This window comes from Mauremys mutica, chromosome 1 (genome assembly GCF_020497125.1).
Source record: "Mauremys mutica isolate MM-2020 ecotype Southern chromosome 1, ASM2049712v1, whole genome shotgun sequence".
Lineage (NCBI taxonomy): Eukaryota > Metazoa > Chordata > Testudines > Geoemydidae > Mauremys > Mauremys mutica.
In genome coordinates this window covers 223,181,387-223,203,007 of record NC_059072.1, presented here as the reverse complement: position 1 = coordinate 223,203,007, position 21,621 = coordinate 223,181,387, and the positions used below count along the sequence as shown (strand labels likewise).

The 21,621-nt window shown below is 44.3% G+C and overlaps 1 protein-coding gene across 4 annotated transcripts in view; it reads left to right on the top strand.

Annotated features, from left to right (window-relative positions):
* Window positions 1-20,803, top strand: part of MBTPS2 (membrane bound transcription factor peptidase, site 2) — a 36,574-nt gene extending 15,771 nt beyond the window's left edge. For all 4 annotated transcript variants that reach the window (XM_045011550.1, XM_045011703.1, XM_045011634.1 and 1 more), the window contains 6 exons: window positions 3,499-3,617; window positions 5,528-5,708; window positions 9,634-9,728; window positions 11,999-12,194; window positions 19,618-19,693; window positions 20,144-20,803. In XM_045011550.1, coding sequence (XP_044867485.1) covers window positions 3,499-3,617; window positions 5,528-5,708; window positions 9,634-9,728; window positions 11,999-12,194; window positions 19,618-19,693; window positions 20,144-20,366 — 890 coding nt within the window. In that variant the 3' untranslated portion in view covers window positions 20,367-20,803. The remainder of the gene's footprint in view (window positions 1-3,498; window positions 3,618-5,527; window positions 5,709-9,633; window positions 9,729-11,998; window positions 12,195-19,617; window positions 19,694-20,143) is intronic.
* The last annotated feature ends 818 nt before the right edge of the window (window positions 20,804-21,621 follow it).

Here is a 21,621-nt window from a genome sequence, read left to right as displayed (position 1 = left end):
GGAATGGTCAGCAGCACCAAACTTTCTAACTTCAACGCATTGATCTAGAGCAATAGAAAGCATCTTTTAAGTGGACATGGCCTATAGTCTTTATTTTATATATTTCTAAATACTAATAGTAAAGCCTTGAAGCACACTAGCTGCATAATGAACAGCCAGTACAGTACGGTTGAGAACCGCTGATCTATTCTATGATTTTAAGGTTGCCCTAAGGAAGGAAAGGGGGCTGAAACACACATAAAAGGAAACACAAACTTCTTTATTCAGCTCGTAGTTCAAAATGATCCTGGAGTTATAAACTCTTATCACCTGTCTGGTGCTTATTGTATCAGAGAGACCTGCAGCTACCGCACAGTGGAGCTCCTCCACCAATGCTGTAGGAATTTGGAGACACAGGGGTTCTGTTACTACTGGGGAAGGTGGTATGTTGGTCTGCCTAGTGCACTGCTGCTTTATAAAGACTCTGGAAAGCTGTTGTTTCACTGAGTACTGTAGCTGTAATTTGTTGCAAAAGAGCTTTTAAGCCGAGCGCACCAAAGCTAAGCAAATAATTCTATATCCTAAACATATCAATAAACCAAAAACTTTCAGTGTAGATATGTTGACCCTTTTTTTTTTTCTTTTTCTTTTAAGGTGACCATTTCTTTAAAAATCAAACATAGTCCAGGTCAAACCCACCTAGCCTAGACAGAATTGAAGAAGAGGAAGGGTCAAGGGGCATAAATGCCTCATTGCAACTGCTCCCCACCATTGCTTTCTGTATGGGAGCAAATAACATTTGTAAGCTATGATTAAAAATGAATTCTGTTTTTTGTTGACTAATAAATGCCAAGAACAACTCTTGCCAAACTTGAAACAGGAAAATGAACTGTATGTAGTGATGACAGGGAAGAGTAGAGGCAGATTGCCATGGCCATACTTGAGTGAACAGTTATCAGTTAATTGTATCAAATAAGTGCATTTTGATACAGCTAATAATGCATTTTAAAAGATGAATGGAGTATTTAATGATTAAGCATATTGTGCATTAAATTTTACTAAAAGCTTCATTGTTTGGAGTTGCTTATTGATTGTTTATTTGAGGAACTGAATGAGCTTACTACTCCAATTTTTGAAGACCTGAAATCTAAGTTTAAATGACAGAAATCAGATTTTATGATGATGGCTGAAGAAGTAGGCCTTTCAAACTTTTGAGATAAAAAGTATGTTTGTTGTGCAGCAGATAGCATCATAAGTTCAATAATATTGAATGAATGTTAAAATAAAGGTTGAGATTTGGATAAAAGCAAAGGAATTCCATGTTATCTGTTTATTTCCCCAAGTAAAAAAATATTTTCTCAGAGGCGGGTACATTTCTTGTAGCGACGTCACTGGAATGTATGAACTTTTTAATGAGAATTAAGTAGATTTTAAGAAATTGTTTGAGTCCTCAGGTTGGTTTTGTTTTTTGTTGTTGCTTTCTGAAGTCTTTGTCTTTTTAAATATATCAAAGGACATCATCAAAGGTGCTGCCTGAGATTTACCTTTAAGGAATGTAAATTTTCTGACAAAATTAAGTTGACCTCCCAGCCCCTCCCTTTCAGACCTTTTTTGCCTTGCAGTATCTGGGATGGATAAGATCACTCCCTCCTCTATATTTCCCTGCTCCATTCCCACATAATGGACTGCACATCAGTGGTTCTCAACTCATGTGCTTTTGAAGTTGCCCTTGTTATCCTCCAACAGTATTGCTGACCCCTCTTTTTTTATCCTGTTTAGTTTTTCCTCCCTCTCTTCTTTCCTAACTTACTCCTTTTATTTCTTTTGTGTGTGTGTGTGTGTGTGTGTGTGTGTGTGTGTGTGTGTGTGTAACACAAATCTTTCATCATAAACTTTGAGGATCAGCTTCTCCACTGCCTTGTAACAGGCTGCCCAATCAAAATGGTAGCTTTTTACTCTTGCTTTGCAAGGTGCAAGGCATAGGAGGATCAGCCTCTGAAACGTCTTGCTTTTTGATGGTGCCTAATAATCCATCTTTTAGTAGTCTGATTTATATAGAATTCTTCCACAGACTGCATTGATGTCAGTGGAAATGTATAAAATTTGTGAGAGATTAAAAGAAACTCGAACACAAGTTGTCTGTATTACAAGCTGTACTAAAACAGTTGTGTTTGTTTGTTTTTGTTTTTTTAAATGGCGTGAAAGCTCAAATAAAATGGCTGTCACCTATTTGATTTATACTGTTGTTTTGATTATTTTATTTTAGGATCAGGGGAATTAATGTTCAGGCTTATAGTTTATGTGCCAATTTAGTTTCAGCCAGATGTGATTTAAAACCCACATGGAAAGAAATCCCTTTAAAAAAGAGCTATTCATGGAAATGATGACAAACCCTTAACTAGAGCATTGCTCAGATAGTACTTTGGTTCATGTTCCCTTTCTGTGGTCTCAGAACACTGAAGGAGAAATCAAATTTTATAAAACTCATAATGATGACTCACAGTGAGTATCCGAAGGGATTATCATGAGATTCCATTGCATCTTATGATTGCTCCATTATATACGGGGGAGGGGGGGAATGAGTTTAAAAGATTTTGAGATTAATCTTTCTCTTATGCAATAAATCATTACAGTACTGTAAATGTGGAATTGGATCATATGCTTCTCAACAAGATAAGATACTGTAAGGAAACTCCATCACTGGAAAGTTGCTGTGAATTGGCCACACAGAATATTTGTCCATGCAAACAAGTAGGACTGGAAAATTTCTGTGCTAGGTGTTGAAAGTAACCCTGTTTTTGGCTTCCTAAGTTCACTCAGCCTCCTGTGAAGCTTATGTTTCCCTTAGTAAGAAAAGTGATAGACTAGGAAGTGCTGATTGCACAAGCCAGTTTCCTGGGACAGCTTTGGGCCCAGATTTTTCCACTCAACATTTTATAAGTGTTTTATTAAGGACTTAGTGTAACTTAGTGTATCAGTCTCTTCCCTGCTTCCCTTTTTGGACTTCTATTCTACCCCACTGAATATATGGTACCGCTGCATAAAGAAAAGTCACTGTATAGTAGTTGATTATCAGTTTAATAAAAATTAAACCACCCCAGTTCCTCTCTCTTCCATTTGAATTAGTGACGGTGTGAATTCTATGTGGCATATATCAGCATGGTACTTGCTATGGGTTTTTTTTTAAAGAGACTCTAAAGCTGCACAACCAAAAGAGTACTTGCTTTGGCTCTAATACTATAAAGACTTAAGCACTCGAATAACTTTATGAATGTGAATAGTCCCATTGACATCAAGGGGGCTACTCATGTTTGTAAAGTAATTCATGTGCTCAAGTCTTTGTAGGATCGGGGCCTTTATCCATACATCAGCAGGCTACTCGTGTTCATAGCTACTTGCAGTCATTTCAGAAAAGTTAGCTGGAAAGACACTGATATTTTACAGTTCAGAAACACTTTTTTGTTAGTTACTCGTGCTAGTGTTTCCTTAGAAGGTTGATATTTTTTATTCTCTTTGTAGGTGTCTGGCATAATTTTGTTCTTGGTGTTGCGAGTCTCATAGTTCTGTTCCTGCTGCCAGCAATTCTTTTCCCATTTTACTACACAGGTGTTGGGGCACTTGTCACTGAGGTCACAGAGGTATGAACAGGTCTTGAATGATTTATTATATGCTACGTGACCTGAAACATTTAATTGGCTAAAATTTGATCACTGCCTGAACAGTGTAAAAATCCGTCTTCCAGCTTTTAAAAAGAATGTTGCTTCAGTTAAGGTTGCCTAAAGAAATCATATAGACAAACATACTTCATTAAATCACAGAACTGGCATTTATAAAAAATTTCAGTATTGGACCATAAAACATTTTGGATAGGGTATCCAAAGTGAGTTAGAAACAAATCCCAGTGACTGTCAACTGGCCTTATGCTTCTAAGTCCCTTTGGCACTTTTGGAAATCCTACCCTCCTTCTGATAACTCAAACAGAAAGAAATGGTCTATAGATTATTCTTTAACTACCAAGTTAATATAATTTACTATGTGTATTTTATTAACATTTCAAATTATTAGTGTTTTTACTTAGAGCAACACAAAGTACACATGGATAAGAAGTATTATACGTCAATTAATTAAAAATGGTAGTGGTGAGTTTTACAGATTGATTTGCCTGTTTTTCATTTGTTTTATTTTAATCTTAAACTTATTTTATTTAATGAATAAAGATGTATTTTTATCTGTTTACCTTACCTGAATATTTCCTTTCTTTCTGATGTTAGATCAGTAGACTTTTGGATTATACAGCCTTAACACTTAGTTAATGAAGTTTTTCCATTTGTTTAATTCTCTGTGTAGACAGATAATTTTATATTATATTTCACTGTCACAGGACAATCTTGCATATAATACAGTCTGATTATGATGGTTAACGTGCTAGAAAAAACAAGTACAGTTTTTAAAAAATGATGGAGAATTTTGTGCATTCTCACATGACCTTAACTGGGTTTATTTACACTTGAAGTAGAACAGGCATTTGATTTTGTTCCTCTCCCTTGCTCCCATATGTAGTCCAAGCGCGGGCCCCAATCCTGCAAACACATACACTAGAGTGAACTTCAGTTAAGTTTTGTGATGGTTCCAAGATCCACCTGCATGGATGCAGTGGCAGGATTGGGGCTTTTGTGTAGTATAGGCTGCCACTAGGTGAACTGAAAAACATTTTTTAAAAATCCTGCAGTACTCTACAGGATCCAGTATAGTCTGTTCTTTGAGAAACACACACTGTTTAGATGACAATGCCCTGATTTTCAATGATACTAGTAAAAATATATAATGAACTTGCAGCCTTAGTTTTGTTAAATTAAACTGAAGTCAGTCCCAGCATGAGAGAGAATAAGGACTACACTGGTTCAGTGACCCAGTGTCAGTGTAATGTGAGAGATCAGTGTTAAGATTGTGAGCTTGATCCTTCGCTCCCTGCCTCAGTAAGACCTGGGAGCACAATGGAGGCAGCTTGCTGAGCTTCTGGAAAGGAAGTACCTCGTATCTCTTGAATAATCAGCTACTCAGAGCATGATTGATAGACTTGATGCCTGTCACTTTTACCTATCTGGGATAAAAAGGGAGCTGGCATAACTGAGGACCTATGTGGGAAGAGAAAGGGAGGATTCCCTAGTGTTCTCCAACATTATGGCTTCACTCCCCCAGAATTATAGGTGAACGCTGCTTGTCTGAAACTCTGAGGTGTCAGCTTCTGTTTCTTGAATCTAAAATGAGTTTTTAAAAAACAAACCATTCATTTGAATGAAACTAATTGCTTGAGGATTTCAGATGTCCCTTGAGAGATTTGGATAATTGAGGCTCTTTGTGGAGGAGTTTGTTTTCCTAATACCCTGCCTAAGATTAAAATAATCAGGTCTAATAAAATCGGAGGTTTTCTGTTTCTTCAAAAAATAGTTTATTAGCTTAAGTGTCTGTTGGACATTCAGAAGAACTATAAACTAATCCCAGCATTATTAAGAATGGTAGTGTGTCTGACTTCCTTTTTCCTTCGCAGGATTCTCCTGCCAATGGACCCAGAGGTCTTTTTGTAGGGGACCTTGTAACTAATCTTCAAGACTGCTCAGTTCGTGGTGTGGAAGACTGGAATTCCTGCCTAGGAGAGATCTCGCAGAAGACACAAATTGGGTACTGCATAAATGCAGCAACCCTACAGCAGTTAAGCTTCCCAGCCAGGGGTATGATTATTTGTATACTCCTTATAAATGCTCCTTATAAGTACTGTCTATTATAATTTCATCATCTCTTAAAGATTAAGTTTGATTTAGGATTTGTTAATGGGTCAGATTTTTGGTTCATCAAGTCTGGTATCCTGTCTTTGGCATTGACCAATATGCAATTCCTTTTTGAGAAGGTGGAGGAAGAATTAATTTCTCTTATCTTCTGGTCATTTTCGTTTGTGGCATGACGAATGAGCTTTGATTACCTCTTTGTAAGATTGCATATACAGTTGTTGCCAGTAATAATCCAGCTACAGTGTTCATCTCGGCGACCTTCTGCAGTAGTGAATTCCTAGGTTGGCTTATTGCTTTGACTAATTAATTTGGTAAGAAAACAGTGCTGTGAAGGTGGGTGGGGTATAAGGTGACAGTGCTCTGTATTATGATTGCTATTGCAGATCATCCTACTATGATAAGGGCTGTTTTAATTTTTTTTTTTTTTTAAACAAAATCTTTGTGAATTGGAAATTATTTCTATTTCTTGATTCTGGGTGTTCCATCTAGAGCAGGGGTCTCCAACCTTTTTACGCACAAGATCACTTTTTGAATTTACGTGCAATCCAGGATCCACCTCGCCCCTTCCCCGAAGCCCTGCCCCACTCACTCTATTCCCCCCACTTCCCCCCGTCACTCACTCTCCCCGGGCTGGAGTAGGGTGTTGGGTTTCAGGAGGGGGTGTGGGCTCCGGGCTGGGGCCAAGGGGTTCAGAGTGTGGGAGGGGGCTCTGGGCTGAGACTGGGGCAGGGGCTTGGGGTGCAGGAGGGGGTTCAGGGTTCAAGCTCTGGGAGGGAGTCTGGGTGCAGAAAGGGGCTGCAGGCTGGGGCAGAGTGCTGGGGTGCAGGAGGGGGTTTAGGATGCAGGCTCCTGGAGGGGGCTCAGGGCTGAGGGTTGGGATGTGGGCTCCTGCTGGGCGCCACTTACCTCGAGCGGCTCCCGGTCGGCGGCGCAGCGAGGCTAAGTGCCCCAGCCCCACACCGCTCCTGGAAGGGGCCAACATTCTCTTGCAGTCCTTGAGGGGAAGCACGTGGCTCCACGCACTGCCCCTCTCTGCAGGCACCGCCCCTGCAGTTCCATTGGTCACAGTTCCCCATTCCCAGCCAATGGACGCTGCGGGGGCGGTGCTTTCAGGCAGGAGCAGCGTGTGGATACTCCTGCCACTCCCCACCCGCGGGGTCATGCTGGCCGCTTCCGGGAGCGGCATGGGGTCTGGGCAGGCAGGGATCTTGCCTTAGCGGCAGCACCGCTACACAACCAGACTTTTATCAGCCAGAGATCATGATCAACTGGGAGAGTCATCAGGATGATCAGCTGATCGTGATCGACTGGTTGGTGACCACTGATGTAGAGGTTAGTCTTCTATCCCTTGCTGGTTTTGTTCATACATTACAGTGCCTTTTACCATAAGAGCTTGGCCCTTAATGAAGAATATAGATTAAGTAAAACTAGGACAAAAAGCAAAATCTAAGTAAAACAAAAAATTAAAAATCAAGCTAAACTAAACTAAACATAGACTAAACCAGTGGTTCCCAATGTGGTGCCCGTGAGCGCCATTTATGTGCGCCTGCCTAGTGCCCAGCAGGGGAGAGAAGCCGCGGCCCCGCACCTGCAAGGGAGAGAGAACTCCGGGGCTGCAGGCTGCGGGCGCCGGTGTTCTCTGTCCCCGGCAGGCGCAGGGCTGCAGCTTCTCTCAGGCTTCTCTCCGTGCTCCCAGAACTGCCGACCAAAAAAACCAACAACAACAAAAAAAGCCCGAACTGCTGAAGCAGGAAAAAAAAACAAAAAAACCCAGCACTCTGACTCTGCGGTCCCAAGAATGGACGGAATCCCGCCCCATAGCATGTGCCACCCCAGGCATGTGCTTGCTCCGCTGGTGCCTTGAAAAATTCTTGGTGCCCACCACACTCTTCTGAAAACATGAATGTGCTATTGGCCACAAAAAGGTTAGGGACCACTGGACTAAACCATGTCTTGCATGATGCCCAGGAACTTCTTAGGGTTTGGTTCAAGCAAACTGTGAATTCCAAAGGTGAGCGTCCTCAGCTGAACAAATTCTCTCACACCAACCTCGGGAAGTTTGTTTAACTTTGACTGGACAGCAGTCACCTTGCAGCTATTCTTAACTGCCCTAACTCAGTATAGAGAGGTTGGCAGTCTTTCGGATAACCAGGTTCTAGACCATTTGAGCTTTAAAGATTGTTACCAACCTTTTGCATTATACTTGGAAGTAAACAGGATGCCAGGCCGGCTCAAATGCTTGTGCCCATGTGTTTTGATGTGTACTGTTCTTCATGTGACATTCAGAGTGCTAATTCTGGTCCCAGTGGTCCCTTCTATCTTTATAATCTATTCATCTCTTTTCCTATTATGTTAATCTGAAACTGATATCTCCAAATGATGCCGGGGTCAGATCCCAAGCATTTAGACAAACTAATAGTTTGAGTCACTCTCCGAAGGAGGTTAGGGCAGCCTTGCCACATGCCCTAGTTGGATTGGGAGGGTAAGGGAGAAGCAGTGCTGCGGTGTTTCCAGATCCCAGCCTACCAAAGATAAATACAAGGAGATCCCTGCTGTCCACAGGAGTGTAATTTCAGAGGCAAAGGTAATAAAACCGCATATTTTGTAACCCTCTTCTTCCCATTCGGACTGAAGTGCCAGAGTTGATTCTAAACCCAGTGGTGTATTGTGTTAGCCGCCCACAGTCCTTGCCACCACCCCATCAGACGAGTCTGTCTGCATTTCTTAGTGGTGAGCCTTCAGCAGTGATAGTCATTCCTTTGAAATGAAATGAACTCAGTTATTCAAACTGCGGTAGCTGTCATTTGTCAGAATCTCAACAGTTCACATCTCAGCATCCTTTCTGTTAATATGTTGTATTTATAATGAGCCTATATTGCAAATGGACCCTAGGCACTTTACAATAAGACAAATACAGAATAAACAACTAAAACAGGTATAAAGACATAAAGAAATCAATGTGCCAAAGGCCTTCTGAAATAAAAACATTTTAAAATGTATTTTGTAAAGGAGCTAATTCCATGATCATCCACACATCAAAAGTATGTCATTGCCTAGTCCTAAGACTACAGCAAAAAAATATGTATAGTACACTTCTGCACCTGCAAGCCCCAAGCTCCAAAACTCTGTGCTGTTGGACCTCAGAGGGTACAATGGGATGTGGATGCAGGCAGCTCAAGCCTTGTCTGCATATAGAAGTTGCACTGGTTTAAAAACCTAATTTAGTTAAACTGGTGCAACTCTTTACATGGGCATTATCGCGTTTGGTTTAAAACTGACTGGTATCCATTTAGTTTGCATCACTAAGTCCCTTTGAAATCAAATTATGATTGTCCGCACAGGATTTTGCACCAGTTTAACTAAATCAGTTTAAAAACACACTTTTAGCTGAACAGGGGCCTCAGAGAGCCGTCAGGGCCCCAGTCCATTAAAAGCTTTTAATGTTTTAAAAACTATACTTCGAAGTTGGGTCATTCCCACAGCCAGTGAAGGGAGTGCAACAGCAGGCAGCAGAATCCCTCTAGGCAGCAGAATCCCTCTGCTCACCGTTGGTGCCAGCTGCAGGCAAGAGATCAAACTCTTTTGTAACAGTATTCAAAAAATTGTAGTAGTCTATGTATTAAGGTGATAAGATCAGCCTGTGGGAGAGATGGCTGCAGTCTGGTGATGTTCTTAGGATGAAGAAACTCTTTTACAACTATTGCTGACATCCAGATCAGGTTCTCTGAATTCAAATAATTTCTTATAATTCAGCAGGCTACAGAAATGATTGTTTGATTTTATTCAGAGACGTATGTATTTTCGTGATTTATTATGAATCGGTCTTTCTGTGCTTGTCTAAAATTTAGTTGGTTGTGTTCCTCTGTAGTCTACAGAAGACTTGATGGCACTGTTGAATGTTGTAGTAACAGCAGCCTCACTGACGTTTGCTTTTCATACAGCAATAACTTGGACAGCCACCTGGTAAGTTACTTAAGCTGATATTCAGGCAGGTATCACAAATGTGCACATAATTATACAGTGCCGTGTGTAGCACCTTCTGTCTGAGCATCTCAAAGCACTTGACAAATACTAATTAGCTAAGTTTCACAACATCCCTAAGAGGTAGGCAAACATTCGTATCCCTATTTTCCAGCTGAGGAAACTGAGAGACTGTATGGTTGTGTGATTTGCCTAAGGCAGTGGTTCTCAGCCTAATTGCCATTGTGGGCCACATATGCAGCTCTCTGCGTGTTATGTGGGCCACATCCACCCAATATATATGCTTACCTGTATGGTCCTCAGGATATCACATGGGCTGCAACTGCGTGCTGATTGGGCTGCAAGCGGGCTGTGGGTTGAGAACCACTTGCCCAAGGTCACGCAAGGAATGTGTGGTAGAGGTAGAATCAGATCCCAATCCTCCTGGTCACATGTCTTTAGCCAGAGGACCGTTCTTTCTTACTTTGCTTATACACATCCACATTTTATACTTTGAAGGCACAACAGTTGTGAGTAAATACATGCGAACAAGAGACCAACAGCAGCTCTCGAGAGCAAGAGGGAATTGTTCAACGTGAGCTCAATGCTGCCAGGTCTGAGCACCTTAGGCCCTGAAGCAGCAAAGCATTGGAATACATGCTCAGCATTAAACAGCTGAAGTCAATGGTCTGCACACATGCCAAAAGTTAAGCAAGTGCTGTGCTGGATCAAGATCGAGTGTTCAGCACCTGGCACCCTGTACTGCTAGTGGCTGTTGGCTGAAACCCCCGTTTCCCCCCTCTGACTTAATCATCTTGTAGAATATGGGAAAATGTTAAGTGCCACTCTGGAATTTTAAAATTAAAATATTAAAATATAGGAGCCCTGATGAAAAAGTAAGTGTTTTGAAAGATGCCACATTGAGAGTGGTGGAGCAAATTCAGCAGTTCTTTCAGGATCCACAGGAAAGCGCAGGTAACAGTAGTGCTCTGCCAGTGTTCCCCAGTCCTGACCTGGAGTCACCACCTCAAGAAACAGAGAGGAGTTCATTCCCCAAATCCATTTGATCCCTCTGACGTGAAGCTTCCAGTTCCAGTGATATTTTTTGTGCGGATACCTATCCACTACAAATTGGACATAACCCATCAGTTCATTTCGTCTTGGACACCAAATAGCCATCAGCTGTAACAGCCCCGAGCTGCACTGGGTTCAGATAAGTCATTCACTTCTAGCACTTTGAGGTTCTTGGACGCATGGCTGCTGTTTAAGGGGAAACACTTTTTCAGGCTTGTGATGTGCAAGGGGCCTAAGATGGCTGCTCAGCTGCCTGAGCATTTTTTTAAATTGCTATTTGCAGAACTACACAGCAACAGCAGGGGACTTCTGAATGCTTTCTCCCATCCAGCATGATAGAGACTGGCATGGGGAGGAGCCTAGATTCCGGTTAATGGGGAGAGATAGACACAGCCATGTGTGCAGGCCCTGTACCGCCAGTGTGTCTGTTGGCTGAAACCCTCTGACAGCCTCCCTTCCTTGAGCAGGGACAGGGGGTATGAACTGTTCCCCAGCCTGCCCTGCCAAGAAGCAAGCCACCGTAAGCCTCTAGGAGGGGATGAGGAGAAAAAATTCCATTTCCTCCTGGGTTCCTCTCCCTGTCCTGTGGTGAGTGGGAGAGAAGATCCTGGTCTCTCAAACTGCAGGAGTGTGTATGGTAGGCAGATTCAGGAACACACCATTGCATTGGCTGCTTCAGTTCAGAATGATCTAAAACTTAGCCATCAAAAGTGCCCAGCATATTAGATTTTAGGATTTTTCTTTTAACAAAAGCTTTAATTTGCAGATACCATGGCTATAAAAACCAAAACCCCATAGACAGACTTTAGTTCATTGCTGTAGTAGGGTGATGTGTATTTCCTGTGGGCCTGCTTGAACCATCCTGTCCCTCCTATATTTAAATTTTCAGCTAACGCACATGTTTATACTAATCCTGCTTTTAATATGCACACACAAATGCCCCTATGCCTTAATGGCAGAGTGCCAGGCTGAATATGTTCGCACCTCTACGTTAGTGTATAGGAGATCTGCAGGGCATGTGGGGATATACCCATGCATCAAAACAAAAAGAATCAGAACAATATTCTTCATATCCTGGCTGCAAATCGATGAAATTGAATCAACTTCTTCTGTTTTAAAAAGAAACATGCAGAACAGTATGTTTATGATCTATTGTAAAATACCCTAAATTTGATAATTATTTAAAATGTCCTTTGCAGTATGCCTGTCTGCCAGCACGAAAAGCTATTGAGGCCAGCCAAGTCTGTCGAACCAACATGGATTGCCAGAAGGATTTTGTTCCAAGTTTGTGTGTGACACCTTCTTTAGAAAATCAGACGAGACTAATCAGAGTGAAACATCCACCCCACGTTGACATGTTGTTTGTAGGACACCCAATGCATCTTCAGTATACAGGTTTGTATTATTTATGAGAGCATTTAAATGAAGAGGGTTATGGCCTGGTTAGCTTTGGCAGACTGCTTGAATAAGGTGTTGGAGGGCTTGCCAGTTTGCTTCATTTGCGCAGAATCCATTCCTAGCTCCATTCTATTGTTCCTTTCCTAGTTACAGCCAGTGGAGATGCTGGAGTAATTAGGAATAAAAGTGAAATGTGCACATGCAAAGAGATATAATTGTAATAGAAACAATATATTAGGTGACTGCTTATTCAAAAAAAGCATGAAAGGGACACTTCAACAGATCTCACTTGTCCAGTTTGTGCATTGTCCAATGTGTGAACTGCTCAAGGCTCTAGCACTCTTCAAAAGCCTTTAAGGAACCCCTGGATTGGAACATACACAATTGTTCCTTTAAACCAGGGGTCTCAAACTCAAATGACCACGAGGGCCACATGAGGGCTAGTTCATTGGCCTGAGGGCTGCATCACTGACACCCCGCCCCTTGCTTCCCCTGGCCCTGCCCCCACTCCATGAGGCCCCGCCTCTTCCCACCCCTTCCCTGAAGTCCCCACCCCAACTCCGCCTGCTCCCTGCCCCCAGAGGGTGCATGAGGGGTGTGGCAGGGGCTCAGGGCAGGGAGTTGAGGTGCAGCAGTGGGTAGGGGTGCAGGCAGAGGGCTCAGGGTGCAGAAGGTGCGTGGGATGCAGCAGGGGGCTCAGGGCAGGGGGTTGAGGTGCAGACAGGAGGCTCAGGGCAGGGAGTTGGGGTGCAGCAGGAGTTGGGGTGTAGGCAGGGGGCACAGGGCAGGGGATTGGGGTGCAGAAGGGGTGTGAGATGCAGCAGGGGACTCAGGGCACGGGGTTGGGTGTGCGGTGCAGCAGAGGGTTGAGGTGCAGGCAGGGAGCTCAGGGCAGGGAGTTGGGGGACGGGGTGCAGGAGGGCTTCGGGCTACAGGGTGGCAGCAGCGCACACCGGGGCCAGGGCAGGCTGCTGGCCCCGGCCCTGCATCGTTCCAGGAAGTAGCTGGAACCGTGTCCCTGCGGACCCTGGGGGATGGAGACGCAGGGCTCCGCATGCTGCTTGCTGCACCTCCAGGTACCTCCCCCGAAGCTCCCATTGGCCGCGGTTCCCCGTTCCTGGCCAATAGGAGCTGCAGGGGGCAGTGCCTGGAAGCCAGGGCAGCACACGGATGGAGCCCTCTGCTTCTCTCTCCCCCCAGCCACAGGGACATGATGCCAGGTGCTTCAGGGAGTGGCGCGGGGCTCGAGGGGGGCAATCCTGTGGCTGAGGTTTGCCCACCCCTGGCCTCGAGGTAGGCCGGGGGGGCGGGCGCGGGCCGCATGTTTGAGACCCCTGCTTTAAACCCTGCCCAGTACCCTAATGTTGCTACAAGTCCACATGATGTCTTCCTTGTAAATATATAAGGGCTTGGTTTTGCCACCCGTACTCATGTTGAATAGTTTTTTACTTAACAAGAAGTCCTAGTAAAGTAAATGAGACAACTAATAGATTAAATTACTACTCATCACGAGTGAAGAGTATCCAAACCTAGCCCTATGTTATCAACCCTAATCAGTCTGTAAACAACATGGGCCAAATTCTGCCACCTTAACTCATGTTAAGTACTTCCTTACTCTGGACTAGATTCTGACTCACTCCTGTGCAGGCTATTCAGGTCGTGGGTCCAGGCACATGGGAGCAAGTTTATTACCTGCTACAAGCAGGTGAGTGGAGAATGGGCAGACCCTTTGCTCCAGAGCCCACTCACTGGCCAGAATAGCCGAGCCAGCATGGGGTAGGTAGTGATTTGAGGCTGGTTTAGACAAGTAGTAAGTTATGCCCCCTCTCCAGGAGCAAGGAGAAAGCCAGGGAGGAATTGTGCCTCCAAGGTTTGTGTCAGATTCACAGTGCCTCCCAGGACTACTCTTGGGTGGTACAGTGTGCACTGCCCCTTGGCAGGGCTGTGCTTAAAGTCACTATCTAGCGCTCTCCGAGAGGTCCCATTGAAACAGCGGGTTTCCTTATGAAGACCCCTTTTAGAAGAGTGTTCTTATTCAGAAGGAATTGAAGCATGTGTTAAAGTGGTTTCCTAACTAAGGGTAGTCTAAAGCATGAGCTTTAAGTGCTTTCCTGAATCAGGGCTGGAGTTATGTATTGCTGAGTTTGAGTAACAATGGCAAAATCAGGCCCTGTGTGAACAATGATTCTTTCATAAAGATGGCAGCCTTTATCCAGTGGTGAGCTTAAGCCGGTTCGCACCGGTTCGCGCGATCCGGTTGTTAAATTTAGCAGCCCCTTTTAGAACCGGTTGTTCCAGGACAACCAGTTCTATAAGGGCTGCTAAATTTAACAAAAGCTCCGGCCCAAGCTCACTTCCCCCTCCTCTCCTGCTCCGCCCCCTTTCTCCTCCCCCTCCCCTGCTTCCCGCGAATCAGATGTTCGCGGGAAGCCTGAACAAGCAGGCAGGCAGGCAGGTAAGCTGGGGGTGGGGGGGGAGGAGGGGAGGCGCAGCGGGCTCGGCTCCTGCCCCGGGGTCCGGCCGGGCGGCGCGGCAGGGCTCGGCTCCTGCCCCGGGGTCCGGCCGGGCGGCGCGGCAGGGCTCGGCTCCTGCCCCGGGGTCCGGCCGGGCGGCGCGGCGGGGCTCGGCTCCTGCCCCGGGGTCCGGCCGGGCGGCGCGGCGGGGCTCGGCTCCTGCCCCGGGGTCCGGCCGGGCGGCGCGGCGGGGCTCGGCTCCTGCCCCGGGGTCCGGCCGGGCGGCGCGGCGGGGCTCGGCTCCTGCCCCGGGGTCCGGCCGGGCGGCGCGGCGGGGCTCGGCTCCTGCCCCGGGGTCCGGCCGGGCGGCGCGGCGGGGCTCGGCTCCTGCCCCGGGGTCCAGCGCGGCGGGGTTCGGCTCCTGCTCCGGGGTCCGGCCGGCCGGCGCGGCGGGGCGCGGCAGGGCTCGGCTCCTGCCCCGGGGTCCAGCGTGGCGGGGTTCGGCTCCTGCTCCGGGGTCCGGCCGGGGGGCGCGGCAGGGCTTGGCTCCTGCCCCGGGGTCCGGCCCAGCGGCGCGGCTCGGCTCCCGCTCCGGGGTCTGGCGCGGCGGGGCTCGGCTCCTGCCCGGGGAGTCGGGCCTCACGGCTCCGGCCGAGCGGCTCGGCCCCCGGTGCCGGCCCGGGGAGTCGGGCCCCGCGGTTCCGGCCGAGCGGCTCGGCCCCCGGTGCCGGCCGGGCTCGGGGAGTTGGGCCCCGCGGCGCCGGTCATGGTCCTGGCGGAGTGGACCCGGTCCGGCTCCAGGCAGTGTGGTAAGGGGGCAGGGAGGGGGTGGGTTGTGGGGGGTTGGATAGGGGTCAGGGCGGTCAGAGGGCAGGGAACAGGGTGAATGAACGGGGGCAAGGGTCCCGGGGAACAGTCAGGAAAGAGCAGGGGTTGGATGAGGTGGTGGGGGCAGTCAGGGACAGGGAGAAGGGGTGGTTGGATGGGGTAGGGGTCCTGGGGGGCCATCGAGAATGAGAGGAGGGGTTGGGTGGGGCGGCAAGGGGCAGTCAGGGGACAGGGAAGGGGGGGGATGGGTCAGGGGTCCCAGGGTGTGTGTGTCAAGGAACATGAGGGGTTGGATGGGGCACAATCCCCCCCCGGGGGGGCGAGGAGGGAACCGGTTGTTAATATTTTGGCAACTCATCACTGCCTTTATCCTTTTCTGCTGGAATTTGGCTGGGAGGAGAGGTTGTTTGGTGCAGATATTATTGAGTACTTTTAAAATTTGATTTTTATTGTATTCTATTTTTTACTCTTTATTGTTTGCAGTATATCCTGAAAGCCCAGAATATAATGTTGTTTTTGTCTTTTTTCCACCTGGGAAGCATTGATTGGGGCCTTTGGCATTGACATTTAATGTTATGTTTGCTGATATTTTGTTCAGTGTGCACCAGAGCTCCAAGAATAGTGTGTGATAATTATTTTAAGCCCCTTTTCTTGGCTTTCTAACTAAAAAACACAAAACACTGTAGGTATTCTTCAAGCAGCTGGTATTGTTCTGTTGTGTTTTGCAATACCTTGCTGATGGAGTAATGGAATTTTAGTGGACATTTCCCACTAGACTAGGATTTCCACCAAAAACTGCTTTTTATTGTCAAGCACTCAAGAAAGAAATGATCAGGAAATTACTAAATTGCTGCTGCACTTGTGACCTTAAAGTGTAGTTCTGCTGAGCTGAGCTGAAAAGTTACTTTATGAAAACAGAATTGAGGTTGAACGGTTTACTGTGTCTCAATGGTTCCCTTCTCAAATGAGCTCAATTTGCAAGTAAAAAGATGTTTTTTTTCTTTAATAGCCATTACTGCAAACTCAGCTTAGGGTCTGAGTCAAATAGGATTCTTTCCCTGTACCATATCAGCACCGGTAACAAGATAATGTAAACCAGTGCCCAAATCCTGCATTGTGCAGCATGCAGATGCCCTAGTGCCTTCAGTGGGGCTGTGCATAAGTGCAGCTGTCTGCGCAAAACAAGTCATTTTCTTCTATGGATCGCATGGGTATAATTGATTGGAACTTGTGATGATGCATGAAGAGGGTCCCACTCTCACTCTTAGCTGTGTAAATTTTAAAATAAGCATTAAAGGTGTTTAAAAACATCCCTCATTTGTCAATAAAATAAGCCAATGTGGCCCTTAATACTCACAGGGAGCAGATGTGCTAAATAAGAAAGTGACACTTTTACATAGCCATTTTTCAGAGTAGCCTTGTATTTAATCCTTCCACCTTTTGTGTCTGCATTACATAGGGTGACTAGACAGCAAGTGTGAAAAATCGGGACAGGGGGTGGGGTGGGGGGGTAATAGGAGCCTATACAAGAAAAAGACCCAAAAATCAGGACTGTCCCTATAAAATCAGGACATCTGGTCACCTTAGCATTACAGTAATCTGTGAATAAATGATCTCTTTCTTGTTCTCCAATAACTTTGTTTAAATTTCTACCGTTTATTTTTATACAGCTCTAGATAAACATCTTGAGATTTTTTTCATTGTTTTCTACTTGCATTAATGTCGTTGTCATGATAGTCTTGAAATACAGAGCAGCAGTACTTACTCCATAGCTGAGGTTGAAACTAGCTTCCAGTTATAACCTGGATTTTCCCTTTGAATGGGAGGCTTGTTTCTTCTTATAAACTACTATAATGTCCTTAAAAGTACCAATTCCCTCTTAAATCTCACATACCCCATCTCAGCCCTGGTTGGACTTTTTTCAGGGATATTTGATAAAGTCAGAAAAGTTTTTAAGTTATCGTATTTTAGATACTTTCATTGTTTGCTTTTTGAGCATTTTCCTTTTTTTTTTTTTTTTTTTTGGCTCATGTGTTTGAAGTCATTTTTGTGTGCAAACCCCAAACTTTTTTTGTTGGCCTGACTAAGAAGAGGCACATTTTAATATTTGAAGGGTGTTATGGGAGGATTAAAAATATAAAGAGTTATTTCATATGTAAGGAGTAATTTTGCATATAAACGTTACCATTTATAATATATATGGTGCTTTTGCTAACTCTAGGACAGGGACAGTTAATTATTGTTTTGTCAAGGTCCAAATTCCTTGGTCAAGGTATAATCAGGGTCCAGACTCCAGAGAGAATAATAAAAATTAATAATAATGATAATAAGTAAATAAAAAGATTTTGGAGTCCATTCAAAAGCATCCTGTGGTCCAGATTTGACCAGCAGTCTGCCTGTTGGCTACCCCTGCTCTAGGATATACCGCAGCAGCTGTTGCATAGACCTGGAGGCTAGGCAACTGAGGGGAAATGTGTGGGGTGGGAGTCTGGAAGGGTGGGGCAGGGTCTGGTGCTTGAGGATTGTGGGGCATATTGAGTGAGTGCATGGAATTATGCTTCCCAGTCTCAGAATGTGGAAGGAGTTTCTCGGAGGGGGACAGGACAGTGATAGGCTATAAAGGGGTACAGAGAACCATGGGGGCATGGAAGGAAGGACATGGAAGAGGTTTAAGGAGCCAGGGAGGGGGGGCATGGGATGGAGAGATGGCATGGATGGTAAAGTGCAGACGATCAGGGTTGGGCATGGGTGGGGAGTATACAAGGAGAGAGAGGGCGGAGTGCATGCACAAGGCAAGGAGGTGGAAAGACATGGAAGAGGGTGAAGAATTATGAAAAGCAGAGGACATAGAGGGGACTACAGGAGGTGTGAATTCAGGAAACAGACATCTTTTCTCCATGTTAGTGAAAAAAATTTTAGATACAAAACTCCAAATTTTGCAGTAGATAAAACTTCCCCATCTCCCTCTACCACCTGCTATCTTTATAGTCTGCCTATGTATAACGCCACATACCTCACACACCTCTCTCCTGTGGGCTTGCTTTTGCTTCATCGATCTGTTGGAACATGGCATCTTTGCTTATACACAAGTTCAGTTCAAAATTTTGGTGTGTGCACTCACAGAAATTTTTTTTTCAAATATGCTAAAATAGAGTTAAGGTTCAAAGTGAGTTTCAGTGGAATCCAGCTAATACTAAATCAATCAATCAATCAGTCATGCTTTCTTTCCAAAACTTCCACAATTTCAAAGAAACCCAAATGTTGAAGGCAATGGAGACCACCATCTAGAGAATCTAGACACTTCCCTAATGTCTGAGAACTCCTCATCTCTTGTTAGCACCCCAGGTGACTTACATTGCCTGCCCAGAATGAAGAGTGAAAGTTTGAGAAAGGTATAAATGACGAAGGTCAAGTCTGCACAAGAAAAAGTTTGCTGGAATAGCTAGCTTTTGTTGGCAACCCTGCTCCTAGTTGAGAGGCATCTTAAAGAGTTCTTTTGCCAGTATAGTTTATGCCAATTCCCCAAATAAACTAAGCAAAACTGACTAAGGGACATTTTTTGCTGATAAAAGTACATGTACACTAGAGATTTTTGCTAAAAGTTTCATAAAGAACAGCACCCCTTACTGATATGATTCTAGCAAAAATTTCTAATGCAGACCTGACCTAAAAACAAGGGGAGTGGTTAGAATGGAAATATGAACCCAACTTTAACTGCCATTCTTGCTGTAATAGTCATTATAAGGTTACTCAAATCTGGGCTCAAACTACACAACATGTTCTTTAGGAGTACAAATGTTCAGTTGTGCTGTGTCTGAAGGCATATAATGTGCTTTAGATTTGACGTTACATGTATAGTATAAAGTACTAATTTTGTAATGTGGCGTGTTGATTTTTCCTACCATCATTATGACTGCATCAGACTAAGAGATAATTAAGTGATTGTGCCAGTGCTGTTTAAAAAAAAAATAAATCTGTATTTGGGAAAGTTCTTCATCCTGTAAGAAGTGTGGAAAACAAACAAAAATCAGATCTGCCGTGATACACTGCTAATCTGAAACTAATTATGCTGTGTCCGTTGAATTGCCATTTGGTTTCATTTGCAGTTTTATTGCTTTTTCATTTTCTTTTTGTTTCAGTGAGCCTCAGCAGTTTTGTACCACGACATAACTTTCTAAGCATTGATCTGCCTGTGGTGATAGAGACAATGTGCAAGTATCCTTTGAAGTGTTCTCTTAGAACAACAAACAAATTGTTTGCAGTTTGCTGATCCAGCAAGATTTCAGGGGGATATCATTACTAGTTTTAAACAGGGCTGCTTCTACTCTGGTGTCCACAGTTCTGAAGCGTATCTTTAGGACATGAGCTCTGACCCATTCCCAAACTGATTATTTGCCCACATGCCTAACTCAGAATGAAACTCCTTGCTTCCTGATGTTTATAAGAATAATTTTGGTTACTTTTTTTTTAACTCTTGATGGTGAGTTTTTAGAGCTCTGATGAGAATAATAATTGCCTTGTTCTGTTCATTCCATCTGAAGCACCTGGCATTGGCCACTGTTGGAAAACAGGATACTGGGCTAGATGGACCATTGGTCTGACCCAGTGTGGCCATTCTTACAGTCCTATATTCTTTTGTTTTGTTCCTTAGCTAATCCCACCCAGATATCTAATTTCACTGTCAGGAGCCTTGGCAGTTATCAATGCAGTACCCTGCTTTGCACTGGATGGTCAATGGATATTAAACTCTTTCCTGGAAGCCACTCTTGCTTCACTGATTGTAGAGAAACAAAACCGAGAGCTTGTTGGCTTTTTAATCTTGCTTGCTGGCAGTGCACTTTTGGCTGCCAACGTGGCACTGGGACTTTGGTTGGTGACAGCCCGATAGTATATTGGAAACATTTCTGCATCTGATTACTTCCATGAATTCTCCAAGTACACACAAAGTAATGAAATCCATTGCCTTGTAAAACTTGCCCTGTCTGAGATAGGAATAACTTCCTTAAAATTCCATTGGAAGAAAGATTGGTGATTGGAGTTGTATGTTAATTTAACTGCAAAATCTTGTGCAGATAATGGAAAAGTTTAAAGAGTAAGAACTCTTCTCTTTTAATATTGTTTTAAAAGCACTGTGATCATTCTGGAGAAATTACACTGAAACAATTTTACAAGGAAAAGACTCAGGCTTGGTGAATTTAGATTCCAAAATGAAGGAATATATGTGACATTGAAGTCTTGTATACTGTGAGGGGGAAAAACCTACTTGAGCTCTGTTTTGTAATTTGAATAAATATGAGATGCTCTGCATTGGCTCTGCTCAAGCAGTGCAGGTTTGGGTTGTTGGGTTTTTTTTAAATATGGTGGTGTACCAATTTGAACCTGAAAAACTGAAGTCTGGGCTCATTTTTTATATTGGTGCAAGGCCATGTAAATTATTGCCATGTGTTCGTGAGGAGCAAGTCGTCCTATGCTTTAGTACCCTTCTCTTCCAGCTGGCTGATAAGACTGGAAGCATGTTGTCCTCCCAACGTAGATGAAATGTCAATTTCAATGATGCCAATGTCAGTTGAGAAATGGGTATGTGGAAGAATGGCAAAACCCACCCACATGTTGTCTGTGTTCCTTAAAACATAAAATGTGTAATATTGTGCACCACTGAGAATATTTTTGAAGACTGTTTTGTGCATCAGCAGTAGCTTGAAAATAATTTGAAGTTCTGGTCTCCCAATAAGAATTGTGATTGCTGAAATAATACTATGCAGAATTTTTCAGAAGTGAGTGGTAAGGTTAAGTGTGTGTGTGTGTGTGTTTGTGATTCAGAAAGTTAAATGTTATACCTGTTTGTGTTTAACAACAAAACTTGTTTCTGAATGTATGTCCTCCTGTAGCCATGTATGCAGTAGGATTGATATACAGGACCTCATTGGTGTTTGTCTCTTCCTCAAAGAGTTACTTTCCTTTATCAGTATTCATTTTAATCAAAGATGTTTAGTTGAGCTTGGTCTTGGGTCATAACCGAGCAGAAAAAAGAATATGATGATCTCTAAAGTGAACTATGTTGGCATGTGGCTTTGTCTTCCAAAATGTACAGGGGCCAAGTGATAGAAGCCGCTGTGATTTTAATTGAAGATAGAGTCCTATTC